Source organism: Natator depressus, chromosome 2, assembly GCF_965152275.1.
Source record: "Natator depressus isolate rNatDep1 chromosome 2, rNatDep2.hap1, whole genome shotgun sequence".
NCBI classification, from domain to species: Eukaryota; Metazoa; Chordata; order Testudines; family Cheloniidae; genus Natator; species Natator depressus.
In genome coordinates this window covers 191077949-191096367 of record NC_134235.1, presented here as the reverse complement: position 1 = coordinate 191096367, position 18419 = coordinate 191077949, and the positions used below count along the sequence as shown (strand labels likewise).

General features: G+C 39.6%; 1 protein-coding gene across 3 annotated transcripts in view; it reads left to right on the top strand.

The window, feature by feature from the left end:
- RBMS3 (RNA binding motif single stranded interacting protein 3) overlaps positions 1-16717 on the top strand; it is a 910338-nt gene extending 893621 nt beyond the window's left edge. For all 3 annotated transcript variants that reach the window (XM_074945627.1, XM_074945630.1, XM_074945628.1), the window contains 2 exons: positions 14166-14246; positions 16586-16717. In XM_074945627.1, coding sequence (XP_074801728.1) covers positions 14166-14246; positions 16586-16717 — 213 coding nt within the window. The remainder of the gene's footprint in view (positions 1-14165; positions 14247-16585) is intronic.
- The last annotated feature ends 1702 nt before the right edge of the window (positions 16718-18419 follow it).

The following is an 18419-nucleotide window of genomic DNA, read 5'->3' as shown; positions in this document are numbered from 1 at the left end:
TCAGCCAGTAATAACTGAGAGAACTGTGCACACTCCCTCCTACATCCCCATGAACAGCCAGTCTCCTACCTTTTAAACATTAACCCTATTGATTTCTATTTCAGCAGAAGCATAGGTATACAACATAACATACACAGGTCATTAGAGGTTCTTCTTTGTAAGCTGAATCTTGTAAGTCCTGGGGCCTTAAAGGTATTGATATGAAGTCATTTTGTCAGTAGAAAAGTGGCCACTTTGTCACACTGTTTGTCACATTCTTGGAGGATTGGCTGTAGTGCAATTATGGCTTTGTCAACTGCAAATATTTTCCCTGCACTTTATCTTGTTTTTGAATGTGGGTTTTATACAGAAAGAAAATAGAAAAGGGGACATTTTGCAACAACATTACTGTCAGCATAAAATGAAGATGTTTGAGCTTCTCAGTCAGTCAGTGTGGCTAATGCACCAAAGCCAAAGAGTTTATCAAAGAACCGGAAAGTTCAACCAAACCCAGGAATAGATCTTGCAAGATCCCTGTGGGAAGAGCAATTCACTAACTAGGCTGTGGTTTTAGAACAGAATGTTTTGACCCACCCTGATTGCTTGACCATATGTGCTAAAGTACAGTTGTGTAGTGTTTGTCTTTCTCGCATGAGTGGAGCACAGATACCTCAATGCTTACTGATAACTGGTGTTAGGCTGTGTGGTATCTTTTACATTTAAAGCTCAAATGAAAGCCACAGACAATTGGATATCAATATGATAGCAGTAGGTGGGCTTTTTCAGCTTTCATGCTTATTTTTCCCCAGACTCTCCATTCATAAGGATTAATAGAGTCTCTGTTTTCAAGGTCACCCCTGATCCAGGTAGGGGAGAAGAAATTTCCCAAATTTGAAAATGCAGTGTTTCTTTTGAATATTTCTTTTGTTTTTTCGCCATGGAAATAGCAGGCTTTTAAACCCCCCAAACAAGTAGATTTCCTGAGAATCCCACCTTATCGACTCACACATATCTGCAGGGGAGCAGAGGGTTGATGAAGGAAAACCAGACAAGTTAATACTGAAACAATCTCAATGGAGGTATGAGATCCTCCCTCCTACAGGCCTCATCACTGCAATCATAGGAGATGACAGCCTCTAAATCATTAGATTTTTGGCATCACAGATTGTAATGGTCTACCACATCAATGTACATTTGAGGAGACATTGTAGAGATGGCTTTTTTTGACACGCAGCAACTATTTATAGTATTAATTGGAATTAATGTAGTGTAAATTACACATGTACTACTGCTACATTTTATTGTGGATGTGCTTAAAGGATATTATCCTGCCTTAGACTATGCACCTCTGACTCCATTGACTTCACTTGTCACTAGGGGCACGTATCCTACGGTAACTTCAGGCTTTAAATGAAAAGTCCTTTAAAATGAGTGAATATAGGTCTCCAAGCTTCAATATTTCAACCATTTACAATTTATAAAAGATCCTACTCATCGGTAAAGGAAGAGACCTTATTAGCCCATCCAGTCTATCTCCCTGCAAATAGAGGAGTGCTCCTTATGGTACATTTTTGATTGAATGTCCTTTAAGATTAACAGATCAGTGGTCTACAAAACCCTGTTTTACTTCAGTTGAAACCATTTATGAGTGCACAGAAATGAAGGGGGGAAAAAGCCCATAGAACCACACACAATCTTTTTTCTCACTTTAAAAAAAAACAAAAAACAGTTACATTTTTAACTTGCCCTTGGGCTGAGATTTAGCCAAGTTTTTAAGTTCAGAGCAAATTTTTACAACCCCCTTTTTTACCCTACTCCCTTCCCAGCAACAGAAACACAGATCAACCATTTTAGTATTGTAATTCTGGTAGAAGACACTGTCATGCATTGCTTGAATGAGAGTTGACAGTACTCTTAGAAATATGGCAGTACCTCTGCCCTTGATCAGTGCTTGCCATTTGGAAGTTTTCATTTTGGTAATTACATTTTTCCCAGATAGTAGCCGTAGTCATTGATCATACTAATATCATTATAACTGATTCCCCTATAAGTCACCTTTTAAAGACACTTTCTGTCTTTCCGTATCTTATTCCTTTGTAGTCACAGCATAAGATTTCAGTATTTTTTGTCTACCTCTCATCTGATTGATTACCAATGCCACATACTTCCCTTTATATGCCCTAGTAATGTACACATCACATTCTTTCCCTCAAGGATCTTAATCAGAACAAGTAATGGCCTTTAGCTTTTCTCATTAGCAAAATGGAAAAGCACCATACCCAATCCATTAGAAATACACCATGGTAATAAGAGGTTATAGAAAAATGGCAGCATGCCAGCAGACACGGGGTCAGTTTACCTTAAAGGATTTTCAGCAAAAAATGTCACCTTTTCTGTCTGGCAAGCAAACATTTTGAGCCATAACTTACCGCATCTGTCTGTCAACCATTTAGCTGGTACTTCTTAAGTGCTGTGTGGAGAGTTCTGTCAGATAGAGAACATTCATAAGGATGAAATGTGGGTGTTTGTAAGTGTATTAATGTCTTCCCCATTGTTACTTTGCTCGGTGGTTTTCTGCTTTTGAACTTCCTTCACCCCGGGATTGGTTTTTTTCCTCATTTTTTCTCAAAAATTGACAACCTGAATAAAACTGCAACAAGAACAACCATTGTTACTGACTCTTCTTTCAAGCATTTCCCTCAGAGCTTCTCCTCTTGTGCTTTCTGACTTTGTTTTGGTTCCTCTCTAAAATTATTTACAACCAATACACTGGACTTTGAATGTGGAAAGAAGAGCAATTAATTCTTTTTAGGACCATCGATTAATTGCAGTTAACTCATGAGATTAACAAAAAAATTAATCGCGATTAAAAAAAATAAATCATGATTAATCGCAGTTTTAATCAGACTATTAAAACAATAGAATACCAACTGAAATTTATTAAATATTTTGGATGTTTTTCTACATTTTATATATATATATTGTATTCTGTGTTGTAATTGAAATCAAATTGTATATTCTTTTTATTACAAATATTTGCACTGTAAAAATGATAAACAAAAGAAATAGTATTTTTCAATTCACCTCATACAAGTACTCTAGTGCAATCTTTGTCGTGAAAGTGTAACTTACAAATGTAAATTTTTTTTGTTACATAACTGCTCTCAAAACCAAAACAATGTAAAACTTCAGAGCCAACAAGTCCACTCAGTCCTACTTCTTGTTCAGCCAATCGCAAAGACAAACAAGTTTCTTTACATTTACAGGAGATAATACTGCCCTCTTCTTATTTACAGTGCCACCAGAAAGTGAGAACAGGCATTTGCATGGCACTTCTGTAGCCAGCATTGCAAGGTATTTACGTGCCAGATATGCTGATCATTTGTATGCCCATCCATGAATGCCCAACATTCATGCTTCGGCCACCATTCCAGAGGATATGCTTCCATGCTGAAGATGCTCATTAAAAAAATAACGTGTTAATTAAATTTGTGACTGAACAACTTGGGGGAGAAATGTACATTCTTTGCTCTGTTTTACCCACATTCTGCCATATATTTCATGTTATAGCAATCTCAGATGATGACCCAGCACATGTTGTTCATTTTAAGAACAATTTCACTGCAAATTTGACAAAATGCAAAGAAGGTATCAATGTAAGATTTCTAAAGATAGCTACAGCACTCCCCCAAGGTTTAAGAATCTGAAGTGCCTTCCAAAATCTGAGAGGGATGAGGTGTGGAGCATGCTTTCAGAAGTCTTAAAAGAGCAACACTCCGATGCGGAAAGTACAGAACCTGAACCACCAAAAAAGAAAACCAACCTTCTGCTGCTGGCATCTGAACAAGCATTGGTCCGGACTGCTTTGGATTGTTATCGAGCAGAACCCGTCATCAGCATGGACACATGTCCCCTGGAATGGTAGTTAAAGTTTCGTAGGTCCCTTCATGCTTCAGTGTGTCTGGCATGTAAATTTCTTGCTACGCCAGCGACAACGGTCCCATGAGAACGCCTGTTCTCACTTTCAGGTGACATTGTAAACAAGAAGCAGGCAGCTTTATCGCCTGCAAATGTAAACAAACCTGTTTGTCTGAGCGATTGGCTGAACAACGAGTGGACTTTCAGGCTCTAAAATTTTATATTGTTCTATTTTTGAATGCAGTTTTTTTACATACATAATTCTACATTTGTAAGTTCAAATTTCATGGTAAAGAGATTGCACTACAGTCCTTGTATTAGGTGAATTGAAAAATACTATTTCTTTTATTTTTTTCAGGGCAAATACTTGTAATAAAAAACAAATATAATGTGAGTACTGTACACGTTGTATTCTGTATTGTAATTGAAATCAATATATTTGAAAATGTTGAAAATATCCAAAAATATTTAAATAAATTCTATTATTGTTTAATGGTGCAATTAATCGCGATTACTTTTTTAATCGCTTGATAGCCCTAATTTTTTTTCTACTGAATTGGATTGTTTTTCACTCAGCACTGACTTTAAGTATGCTTTACATTAAAATACATACTGTTGATATTTGTGTTACCCAGACTAGCACAGGGAGTTTAGGCATGACTCGGTACAGACCGGTGATTGTATATTATTTGAATGTATATGTGCAGGATCTGTCTCCTCTGGAGCTCCACCACACAAGGAACAGCCTTGGAATGCTGCTGTTCAGCCAACACCAAAGCACATCTGTTTCAACGGGCCTTTCAAGCATTGTTCATATAATTCCTGGGGAAATAAGTGCTACACACACCCATAAAGCTATATTAAATAAGGCATGATAGAGAAAGGTTGTTTGTTTTTTTTTAAAATGTTCTTGTTCTCTAGGCCTTAACCACTTACCAGTATTAAGAGGTATTCAGCACTAAAGTCAGCATGAAAGATCACTCCTCTCACATTTCATCAGCACTAGCTGCTTATCACATTTTCCCAGCAGAATGAGACATCTCACCACAATGCACAGAACGCATGAGCTGCTTGCCTGATTAGCATGTAATACTCAGGACATGTAGTGCTCAAAATGGGATGGACACAGTACAGGAACCCTTGTAAAATTGCAGTATAAATCCGAGCAGGGGAATAGAGCACAGTGATAATATGGTAAAGGAGAAAGGAGTATAGCACAAGGGATAATCCAAACCCTTGAAATAATAATTGTCTGTTTGCGTCATTCTCTTTCTTTCAGCATTTGATTTGATTTTTCAGTCTCTTGCATCTTCTTTTTTTCCCCTAGTGCAAGGGAAAATGTAAGAACTATGTAATTTCTGAGGTGTCCAGTGTTTTGTTTCTGCTGCTAAAACGTGCAGGGGCTCAATCCTGTAACCCTCTCGTCACTTTGAGCACTGAATACCTGGCTATATAGTATAGCAGATCAGTGTTGACTTGTGAACTGACAGTACAGTTAAATCTATTTAATCAGCACCCTGAAAAACTGCATTTCCACTTCATTGTAAGATTGCCATGGAATAGATTCAGTGTGACACATTTCAGTAATCCCTTGTGATGGGATGGAGTAGGTCCAGAGGCCCCCTGTGGGAGCCTTGGGATCCTGCCACACCCCATCCCAGAGAGGAGGCAGAAGAGAAGTCCTCCAAGTGGCCTAGCGTGGCTGCAGGGGAAGCAGCCAATCAGAGGAGCTGCAGGGAGCAACCAATCAGGACCCAGGAGGGGCACATAAAAAGTTGCAGAGCCAGAGAAAGTCAGTTGCTTCCTGGAGCTGGAGGAGATAGAACTGTGTTCCTGGCTGTCTGAAGGAGCTGCAGGACCACGGACAGATCAGTCTGCTGGCAGGGACTGGGGGAGCAAAGGAGGCGCTCCTGGCTGGCTCCTGGGACTGAACCCAGAGAGGGCCCCAGGAAGACAGTGTCTCCAGGGATGAAGCCCTGTGGGTATGGCCCATACGAGGGCCGGGACAAGTTAAAGACTGTATACACCGGAAGGGATTTGTTCTTTTTCACATACAGCCAGTGACTCGGCTGGAGGGCTGAGTCAGTGAAAACCTGCCTGAGAAACCACCAACAGGGGTCACCATAAACTGAAAGACTGCAGACACAGCCGACCAGAAGGGGGCACTTGTGAGTGGTGGGTGCCATGCCATTACACCCTTTCACAATGGATAAATAGCATACTTAGGGCCAAATCCTGTAGTTTTCTTAATCAGTCCTTACTCTGGCAGAACATCCACTGATTTTGATCTTCATTTTCCCTCAGTGGGTACTGAGTATGAACTGCAAGATTTTGAAGTACATAGAAAAAAAATCTCACAAAAATGCCATTCCCCGCCCCTCCACACACAGACTTAACTAATGATCATGTAAATTTATGAAGGATATGAACTGAACTGATTTCTATTCCCATGTAAAATAACATTTTGTATTGTAATATGCTAAAACTATACTTCTTTATGTTTACTGGCAGTTTCATTTTCCATTGAAGGTACTGTTACCCTCACTCTATGATCATATATAAATGTAACTGATGGATCTGACTAAAACGTTATGCATCCAAGGTTCCTTTATAAGGCTCTTCATAATGAGGTAATCCAGCAAAAAGCCTTAAAACTGCCTTTTTTTATAGAAAGCTTTCATTACGACTTACAGAAATATTTGGATTCTAGGAATCTTGTAGGGGCAAAGGAAAGAGCAATACTGTATTTCAACTCCTGTATGGGCTTCACGGGTGTACTCTCAATGGTGTATGCCAGTGGCTCACTACATCATATCTCTCATCTGTGTATTCATTTCCACACAGATGATCGTAAAATTCTTTCTGCTTCAATGAAATTATAAATACTAATTCTTATATGATCTTTACTATGTTTATGTCTTTCCTTCTCTGTTCATCTAGTTATCAGCTTTTAATTACATCGCTACATCTGTATCAGTTTTAGGCCCTTGAGCTGTCCATACTCAAGGATGTTGTTAAAACAGAAATGGAAAAGTGTGCGATGCAGGAGGAGTCATTATGTAACAACTCTGAATGTTTCTTTCACATTGTCTTAACAATAAATTCATCCAAACTGCTTGGAAACTCGCTTATTGGGGGTAGAGTAGTTTACGTCTTTTAAGACTAGATTCTTGGAGGTAGCCTCCGTGAGACACATTCATCAGCTGTTAGCATTGAGAAGGCACTGTGCTGCTTGTCCAAAAAGATCGGTAACACGCTACGGAAATAAGCAGGCAATTCAAACCTGCCACGTCAGAAAACCCAGGTTTGGTTATTTCCGGTGAAACATTTTTGATGAACACTTAACTTGAAAATATTTTAACAGTCTTGGCTTCCTCCTCCTCAGGGATTAATAGAAAGGATTGTAGTTATATAGTATCAGAGGGGTAGCTGTGTTAGTCTGTATCCACAAAAACAACGAGGAGTCCGGTGTGGTTCATGGCTATGTGTAGCAATCTGGTTGAATTCACTTCCTCACTTCCACTTGGATTAAATATCCTTTATCTGAAAAATGCTGTTCACTCTGCTTTAGTAGCAAGCCTGAGCTTGGGAAATTAAAAAGATTTATTGTATAAGGGACTTCTTAGCTCATCTGCACTATTCTTTTAACCCCTTTTCATTGCTCTGTTTTCCAAAAGTAAAGATTTGTGAAGGATACTTAGAGCTCATGGAGAGTAAAGGAGATTAGTTTGGAACTAGAGAGTATTCTTCTCTCTACCTTCATCTAACTTGCTCAGAGAATTAGGTAATATCTCATTAGGAAGGTTGAAAGGGACATGATAGTTGGTGTTTGTAAATCCCCTTGTATTAATGAGCAGCAGGGAAGGGAGTTGAAATCTTCTAAAGATTTCTGGTTTCTTCTTGAACAATGAATGTGAGAGCCCAGTGACTGAGATCTGTTGAATGAAGGATGCTATTCTTGGCTACGCTATGGTAATTTTATCTCACAAAATCATAATGTATTTAAGACCACTATAACTGTGGAGAAAAATATTGAAATACAGCTATATATAAAAATCATCATTTTTGTTTCTCACATCTTTTTAATAGGGAATTTTAAAATTATCACTAAAACTCATAGAAAAATTGCAGAGTCCACAGCTCTATAGGGCTTCTAGAGTTGAGCCCCAAAATCAGAAAGTCTCTGTATGTTATGTCAGAAGTTATGGTTGCTGGGAGCTGTATTCCATTGAACTACAACTCCATCTTGCCAGAATTATAGACTGGAAGAACACAAAAAGAAAAGGAGTACTTGTGGCACCTTAGACACTAACCAATTTATTTGAGCATAAGCTTTCGTGAGCTAAAGCTCACTTCATCAGATGCATACAGTGAGGCAATACTTTAATCCATCAGGGAACTGGGAACTCCCAGATGAGAAGGTAGAACCCAGGGGCAGAATGCCCCAAAGAGAAGGGATTTTATTCTATATTTTGTTAAAGCCTGAACCAGCAAGGTTCACAAGACTCAGGGAATCTGTAGCTTTTGCACCATGCCGGGGAGGGAATTCTAAGGCAGGAAGGCGATTTTCCCCAGAGGGATAAATTTACGGTTAAAATGTATCCAGCAACAGTGTGACTTTCATCAGTTTCTCCAGCAATACAAATGTTTTCACGTAGCTCTATTGCTGATGCAGTGTCTAGACTTCTTGGATCGTAAGCAAGAGCTGGCATTCATTCAGTGGATCCTAAAACGCTAACTATTATCAGTGTACTCCAGCACACACAAGATGTGGATTTCATCACAGCACAGATAATCACGAAGAGTGAAACTGTGGAGCCCTTGCTCACATGAGTCAGACTGGTTAGCATTTATTCATACAAGTGGTCCCATTTAAGTGTACTTCAGTAGGACTGTACTCATGTAAGTGCTCACCAAAATGAGAATAGTTTCCTCCATTTGTTTCTGAGTTCAACTAAAAAGTATCTGAGTATTGTGGTGAGCATGTAAATTGTTACAGTGGGAGAAAAGATCTTCCCAGGATTCACTGTATCTTTTTGATCCTTAAATAATTGTAAAACAGAACCACAGCTATGAAAGAACCAAGGTGGGTTTTTCACACTTCTTTTGCTTTCTAAAGGCCACATGAATAAGTACTACCTCATACTCATGTTAGGTAGTACTTATTCATGTGAGTAGTCCCATTGACCATAGTAAGACTACTCAGATGAACGAATACTACTCAGTATGAATATGAACGAATACTACTCAGTATGAATAAAAATTACAGAGTCTATATCTAGAATATAATTAAACATAGATATTAATTGGTATTTTCCAAATTCCTCTGATGTTGTGATGTGTGAACCTGGGAAATATGATCAGTATTGTTATGCCACCCATCCCTGTTCGGCTTTCATGATGTAGCACATCCTGAGACTTATTGTGGCCAAGAGAGTTAACTCTTCATGTCCAACAGGCTTCTTCTATTTGCAATATAAGAAACAACTAGATCTATAAACATTCTGAACAAATCAATAGATAAGTCTCAAAGGTCGTAAAACTATGTGGTGTAAAAGGTATATATTTCTTTACATTTTGTTAGACTTCTGGGACTTTTTGTCCTCTATACTTTGTGTCCTCAGACAGAAACAAAAACCCTAGAAGGGAGTGTGAGAGGAATCAATCAAAGCTAAATTGGTGTCTGTAATAAGCAAGACTTGAAATTAAGCAGTCAGACATCCTGAGGTGTGCATTAGAATATTGCACAGGGTGAGCATAAACCAAAGGTGCTCTGGGTGCAGTATGTGAAAGCAGTAGCAGTTTAAAGGGAAATCAGAAGCATCAGCACTGCCAACACTGTTTCTCTTTCGTGGTGGAAATTATCCGTCTTTAAAATATAGCTATAGTCACAAAAACGATTGCGCCAAACTGACACTATTTTACTGTTCCCGGTGTCTTAGAGTTGCTATTCATTTTGCTGTCAAAAAGCCAGTACAGTGCTGGGACAGTGAGCGATAGCCGTTCTGCTGAATATGCACAAGTCAGAATGGACTAACTACATTCCAATTGCAGAATCTCCATTCCAGATGATGGCACGTGAGAAAAATGGAGAACCATTTGATTTTCAATTCCTATTTTCATTTTGGCAGCAATGAAACTTCATTTTCCTTTTAGTTAATTCGTCTGTTTACTTACAAGCTGAACAAATGTGTGTGTGTATCTCACACTCACATCCCACTTCCTGCAGTAAAATATGTGAGAGTGGCTTTAAGTAGCAGAAATCTCTGTGCAAATTTCCTAGCAGAGATTTCCCCCACATCAGTGCCTATTCCAAATTATGCTAATTTCCAAGGACCCATGGGAAACCAGCTACATTGAGACCCTGTGACTCTGGTATAGCTCTGGCCTCTAGAAACCCAATGGAGCTGGACCACCAGGGAGCCCCTGAGCCATGGCTACCTCCAGGAACACTCTTAATGCAGAATCCCAACCACACATGAATTTGAGCACAGAAGATAATACAACTTCCATTTTTCTTCAGAATTTCTGTGAGGCTGGAGGGAAGGAAGTTTTGTACTCCACCTCTCCCCACTCCCCAAGGTAGCTAGCACTAGTCTGATCCCACCTGTTACCCCACCACACTCCGTAAAGTTTAGGAGAAGAAGCATATGATGTGTCAGAGAGAGCTGAGGTCCCATCCCAATACGGGAAGAGATCAGTGGACACAGTCCATCCCCTAGTATGGAAATTACTGAGACAAAGTCAACGTGAAACCTCCTCAGTGCCATCTTACAGTCACTTTCAGAGATTAACCAACTGTAGAGCACAGATGACAAGAAATTAAAGTGCTTGGGATTATCTAGTTTAGAAAGGAGAGAAATCAGGGTGGCCTTGATTGAGGTAACCCCAAGGATGGTGGGCAGAGAAAAAATTGATCAGTTTCTCTTTTTGACCTTTCCCCCTATACTATTAGAAAAACAGTCAGTCCTTACTTTCATCTCCAGTCTGGTAAACAGATCCACCTAACACCTGCACAGAGTCCTATGGAAAGCAGTTGGACTGTGTGTGGGCATTAAGGGGTCCACATGGGATCCTTGATGAGAGAAAGTATGGTCCTGTGGTTCTGGTACTAACCTGGGTCTCGGGAGACTCAAGTTTAATTCTGTTCTCTGGCACAAACTTAGTGTTTTTCTGTTCCCCATCTGTAAAATGGGGTTAATGACACTTCCCCAAGTCACAGGGGTATTTTGAGGTCATATACATTAAAGATTATGAGGTACTCAAATACTCTGGTAATGGGTGCCATGTAAGTAACTAAGAGATAGCTGATGGTTCTGGTGAATGTGTGTAGTGAGGGGCTAACAGATGAGCAGCAATCTAAGAGTCAGAGTACATGGAGAAGCAGTGTGCACTATGGGGGCTATGATTTCTAAAGTGCACTAATGTGTTGTAATTATTTGGCCCCTGTAGACCTTGCTGGTGCGCACTAAGCGTCCCCTACTGTTCTTTAATGTAGTACCATTTAAAACAGTACTATGTTAAAGCACACTAGGGAACCATTAGCATAAACTAGCAGGATCTTCATGGACCAATTAATGAGCAACATGCACCCCGGGAGAGCACATTACCTCCACAGTGTAGACATGCCCTAAGACATATATTGGTGCATCTGTTTGCAGGATTGGCACTTAATGCTTATGGGGCCAAAATTTCTGCCAGTATAGCTCCATTTCTGTCAGTGGAGTTAAACCATCAGTGAATTTGGCCCACTTTGCTTTTTATCCATTGAATTCAAAGCACTTAAAAAAGAAAAGTATTTTTTACAGAAGGAGAAAATGATAGATGGAGAGACAAAGGAGCTTACCTAAGGTCACTCAATGAGTCAGTGGCAGAACTGGGAATAGTCTCCTGATTCTCTTGTACTCCAAAGGGCAGTGCATTTAGAACTAATAAAAATAAATATTTCATGCATACCTCCTATTCGTGTCCTGTGAAACTCATTACTCATTACTGTGAAACAAATAAAGTGGCCTGATTTTAAAAGTGTTTTAATAATTTTGTGAGGTCTCATAGGACTTTATTTAGTTATGTGTTTATTTGTGTGCAAACTAAGATGACGATAGGGATAATCACATCTAGTGATTCAGAGCACATATGCTGATTTTCTGCTGGGTTCCAGGAAGAACTTAAAAGAAAACAACATTGCCTAGAACTGCTTTTTTTTCTCTTCTTTACATAGATGTTTTTAATTTAAAAATAATTTGCTTCAGAGAAACAAACTTCAATGAGAATTTAAAACAGGCTTGGTGGAACTATGAGAGTTAGTACTTCAAGTAAAAGCAAACAATTAAATTGGAAGAATACCGTCAAGCATATAGGGTGGCACCAGATGACAGCAGCGTTACAAAGCAGATTGAGTGAAATAGAAGCTGAACGGGCTCACGCTCAAATAATATTCTTGTTCGTGACTAATGCTCATGGCCAGAGAATAGCCTTACTGTGTGCTGCAGTACAACAGGGATATTTGTCTTAAATGTCATAGGTTGAGCGACATTGACCAAGAAAACCCTGAACTCCTCAATCTGTAACCATTATCTTTTTGAAGAGAAACAAAAAAAATATCATCAGGAAGTTGTGGCAGGAGGCAGACGTAATATGGATGAGTGACACTCCTGTCTCTTTTTGGCCATATTCAAGGAAGATGCAGTGAATTTCATGATAATTATTTACAAATACGGTACATAATGTGGTGCCACTAATGTGAGCTTATATCCTGCACTCTTACTCACTGTTTTTATGTAGCCAAAACTTCCACTGAAGTCAGTGGGACTTTTACCTAAGCAAGGACTGTGGAATTTTGCCCTCAGTATTCTTGTATGTGCCATTTCTGCACCCCAAACATTTCTTGGGCAGTGCATCTGTTACACCCCTCTTTGCATTCTCATATTGCAGTTTTGCTGTGGACATTTCAAACAACACAGTTAATTTAAAGGTGAGCTGAGAAAGAGTTTGAAATGTGTATTTCACAATAATCAGTGGAAAAAATCCTGCAAGCACCTCCTAACTCAGCCAGAAACCCCCAAGTTTTGTTTAACTCATAGAATCTCAGGGTTGGAAGGGACCTCAGGAGATCATCTAGTCCAACCCCCTGCTTGAAGCAGGACCAATCTGCAATATCCCTAAATGGCCCCCTCAAGGATTGAACTCACAACCCTGGGTTTAGCAGGCCAATGCTCAAACCACTGAGCTATCCGTTCTCCTCCTCCTCCTTCATCAAATACATCCTGGGTAGGTTCAGCTCTCCAGGGCATCTTTGGAGACAACATGTTAGAGGTGCCATCCAGACAATTGTGAGATTGGGCATACTCTGTGATTTTTGTCCAAGTACACAGATAGGACTGGGTAAGAACAATGTCTAGATCTGACAACTTAATACTGATACGACATCTGAGCATTTGAACAATCTGGTGCATTCAGTCAAGAACTGCTTAAGCAATGCTGTGCATGAAGAGAATAATGCTGTACCAATGGTGAAATTCGCATCCACTCATAATTAAGGACTGGTTTCCTGTAGTGCTTGGGCGAGAGAATATCTTAGAAGAAGCTAGTATTGTATGTTGACAGAATAATAATTTGGCAAAGTTTTGTGATATTTAAAAAGGCTTCCCGGATATTAAAAATAATTCATATGTAGAAGGAAATTTAGTTAGTGCCCCTAAGTACAAAAAGCAGAAACTCTCAGATATCTGATCTTTCCTGATCTTCATATCTCCACAGACTTGATTCTTCCCATATTCAGGGTTAAAGAGTAGTGTGGAAGAAGCATGCTAATTTCAGCCCTAAGTTTGTTTGTTTTTTGTAGGTATCATTTAAAAATGTGGATTCCAAGAGCTTCCTGGGACTTTTCTGCATAATCACTGTGTGTGTGAGATGTTATTGTGTCTCCTTGGTATTTTCTTCATATGTAGAAATAGGACTCTCTCCAGTTATAAAGCATACGACAAAATAATAAAATCCAAATCCATCAGCACTGTATACTATGATCTCTTGGTGTTGCTTTTAATCATATGTGCCATCGCTAAGCAGGTTATGATGTATGATTTTAATTGCCAATTTCTTACCATTAAGTAAAATTATTAGCAAAAAATAATGGTGTGGCATACAGTGTATAGAAACCAATATCTTCTATACTGTAACCAAATCTGTGTAATGCTTCTAATACAGTCATCTGTGGTTGCATTGTGCTTTTCTGTTTCTAATATAAATGTGCCTTTGACTTATTCTAGTATATGACTGCTGCTGCACCTATGCAAGGGACCTACATTCCCCAGTACACTCCTGTGCCTGCAACAGCTGTCCCCATTGAAGTAAGTTTACCTCCATTCATGCAAGTAGGGTGAAGGGGTGACAAATCACAAACCTATTCCTCATTGAACCTGTTGTATATCAAGAAGGGCCTAATGTTGCTCTATCAAACCAGACCTTATGCTGCTCTTAGATTTGGGATTGCACTTCAAATTTCTTTTCTTTTCTTTCCTTTTTTTTTTTTTTGAAGATCTGCAAGAGCTCTTGTTTTTGCATTTGTTTTGCTGTGCATAGGAAATGGAATAAACCATTCTTGATGTTTCATGTATTTGGGAGGGAGATGGGAAAATGCAGGAAAACAAAACCAACCAGCAAACCACGAACCCAAAGAGATTCCAGAAGAGAAGATGGCAAGAGGGTTTGGTGCAGTCCTTAGTGAGTGTAGGTAACTGCTGAAAACATACAGCAACCAGAAAAAGTGATTGAGCAATGGAAACCTTCCTCTTGTACATACAGACGTGGAGGATGCTGCACTGACTGAGTGCTTTTTCATCCTTGAGGAAGGATTCGCTCTCTCCCTCCTTGGGGCTGAGTCATGCTGATGACATTCTAATGAGTAAGTATTTACTCAACCCTGTAGAGCACAAGCTGCCGGGAGCACTTCAGCCCAACCTCCACTGCTGTGCATCTTCATAAGGGCATCTGACACAACAAGAGGGAGGCTTGGGAAATAAAGATGCTATTACTCTTAAATTTGTATTCTTCTTTCTGTTTTTAACCTCTTCTCCCCTACTTTGTGATAATGTGAGGGGCACTATTGTCTCAATACTTTAGTCTTCGGCTGTCTCTCCTCTGGAGTTGATGCTATTATCGCTCCATGAGTTGGCCAGTTGAGGATGCTCTTCGAGCAGTTGTTTTGGCACTTCTCCGCCCGCAGTCAAGTGGATCCACAATAGTTTCCCCATCTCCATAGCTTCAAATTCTCTGAATACCAAATGATCTACCACCTGGTAGGAAAGGCCCCTACTGTTTGTTTGTTTGTTTGTCGTATTCAGCTGGTCTTATTTAAATCTTCATCACATAAGTTTCACCCTAAATCAGATTTTGCTGTAAATATATCATAATGACTACTTTGAATAGCCTTATTAATTATTAAAGGAACGAAGTAGAAGACCTGCCGCAAAATGTACTATATCTGGCAATTATTATTTTATTATATTACCATGGCACCTAGTCATGGGCAAGCACCCCATTGTGCTAGGCGCTGTACAAACAGAACAAAAAGCTGTTCCCTGCCCCAAAGAGTTTACAATTTAAATCTAAGGCAAGAGACAACAGATGGACGCAGATAGACGGGAGCTTACAAGGAAACAGTGAGCCAGTATTGGTCAGCATGGCAGGCAGTGGACTCTAGGAACCTTTGAAAAAGAAATTGACCACTCTGTCACAGAGATTTAAAAGGCACCACCCCTTGTTTATCTAGGACTCCGATAACAACAAAATTGAGTGTTTTGTGCTCCCTCTTCTGGCTCTACAGAGTGCAATCTACTACCACATTCTAATCTCAGAAGAGCGCTGCTGGTATCATTGACGTGGTTGATGCACACAAGCACAGAAGTAAACAGAATATGGCTAATTTCACAAGCCGATAGAAATGTAAAAAACTAAAAAATGCCAAAATAGGACAAACAAAATTATCAGTGAAATCATTGTAATTGCAGGTTTTCAAGGCAAATGCATATAATGTAGAATACATACATACATATATGCCTCAAAGCCTCATTAGTGCAACGTCCTATTAGGTAAAATCTTTAGTTTGTCTTAAATTTATATTAAAAGAGAAAACATTCTAAATAAAAACACTACATCAATGCAAATACACTTGTTCAAAGCGTGGTACATTGTCTGCACCGTGTGTTACAGCAGTATATATTGCAAAATCCTGTGGGACTTAGTTCTGCTCTCACACCAGTGTAAATCAGAAGTTAGACCAAAGTAAAGTCAGTGTAAGTGAGGTGGTAAAAACAGATCAACCATGCATATGTAATAAAAATAACATATACATGGTGAAATCTTGGTTCCACTGAAGTCAATGGAAACGTGACTTCAGCAGGGCTGGGATTTCCCCCATAATGTGTAGATATTTTTCACTACTGCATATTAGAGCACAGTGCTCCAGGTACTCTATGAATTGAGGCTGTTTCTCATTGCCAGGCCAGATCTCCTTGTAAATTGATAGCATTTATGTCATGTCCACATGTGGTTTCTGTTATCTCAGACACTCTCAACAATGCAAACCAATGGTACCGATACACAGAAATAAAGAAGTGGTGAGATGGTGCTGAACACCTTCATGTGATTAATATCAATAAGACCTTTGTGTCCCTATTTGCTTCCGTAGGGTGTCGTTGCTGAGACTTCTCCGCAGACAGTAGCATCTTCATCACAGGAAGCCAGTGGTCAACAGCAACAGATGACAGTGGAAACATCCAGTGAACATGCACCTGCATATTCTTACCAACAGTCTAAGTAAGTAAGACTGTGATTAGTCCTATATGATATTGTCTTTGGAATACAGAGAACTAAGTTCCGCTCTCAATTGCGATAGTATAAATTCAGTGTAGCTCCACTGAATTCAGTGGAGTTGCTCTGGTTTGACACCAGACGTTGGCTCAGCAATCAGCACACTGGGCAAAATCCCAAACAGAGGCTCCAACTTTTGCTGAAATTCTGCAGTGATGTAAATGGAGCAATAAGTTCCACATCTGGTTGTTAGTTTTTGAGGATGTGAATGTAACTGACAAAGTAGTGCAAAACTAGTGTCCCTTGCACAGTGAGAGAGCAGAAGGGGGTGCTGCAGGAAAGTCAACCTCAAGAAAAAGTAGGGGGGCTGTTTTATCTTACCTCTGACCTCTGCTCACTGCATTTGCTCCCATAGAATAATACCACAAGTTCAAAGTTTGACCTTGTTTTCAACGCACCTAACGGCTGAGCCAAGGATACCTAAAAAAAGCTCCCCATGTTCTAGAAACAAAACAGCCCTCACCTCTTCTGCTCCGGTGCCACAATGGAATTGTCACTCAGATGGGTGAGGTTATTTGTGTAGAAGACAGAGCATAAATTATTATGAATGACCCCAAACCCCTGTCCCAAGTGCAATGTACTCTCTTTTTTGCCTTGGCCTTCCAAAGAAAATATATAGCACATCACAAAAAAGCATTCACACACAGCTTTCACCCAGGAGAATGAAAGGAAGAAGGATCCTCACGTGACATATGCTGGACCCTGTTTAATGCATCATGGGAAAGTACTCAGATACCATGGTGATAGGCACAGTAAAAGAAATGAAACGGAATAAAAATCTATCCATCTGGTTGGTTGCTTCATCTGCCTTTTTGACCCCTCAGCATTAAGTTGCACTTGTTTTCCACACCAACGGAAGGCCAAACTAGTGCAAGGTACACTACACCCACTTTTTGGCCAGCATACATATACCCAATGTGTAGCTTACATCATCTGTATTGTTCATTGCTGCAGAATTTGCCCCAATCACACACCTCTTCTCTATACATCTCATGTACTCAGAGGCACAGGATGTTTGTGTATGTTCTGCCATCATTTTCTTTAATACCTATAGAAATAAATAATGGCAATCTACTTAGAGAATATAATGGGTCAAAAGAAAAATATACATGACAGCTCCATGCTGGTTGCCTGCTCTGATCATTGTATTCTAAAGGGATTTTGAACTAACCATTCTCATTGTCCAATTCCCTTTCCCTTAAGCCTAAAAGCAAAAAGACTTAAGTTCAGAAGCCCCCACCATGTAGCTGGGGGCAGTTTCTGCTGGGCTTGTGCCTATATTGGAGCGATTGTAGCTCTTTTTTGAAATGACTGCTGGATTTTTCCACTGTAAAATTCCCATCTTCTCTGAGAATATCCCTCATCTCACATACTCAGCTATTGCATGGCTGTGATAGCAGATGCCGTTCTTATGGCATCGGTATTTATATTTAGGGGAATTTCTTTTTGAGTCACGTAGGCAGGTACACTACAGGCTATCTGGATGTTCCTTTTTGTTTTGTTTTTCTTTTTTTTGCTGAAACATGCCAGCTGTTTCTGTGTCTGCAAATTGTGGTTACAAATGCCAAGACTTGGGAGGTGATCGATACAGAAAGAGCGAATGCAATTTCTACTTTAAAAAGAAGTTAAAATATTTTTCAAAAGCACCAGTT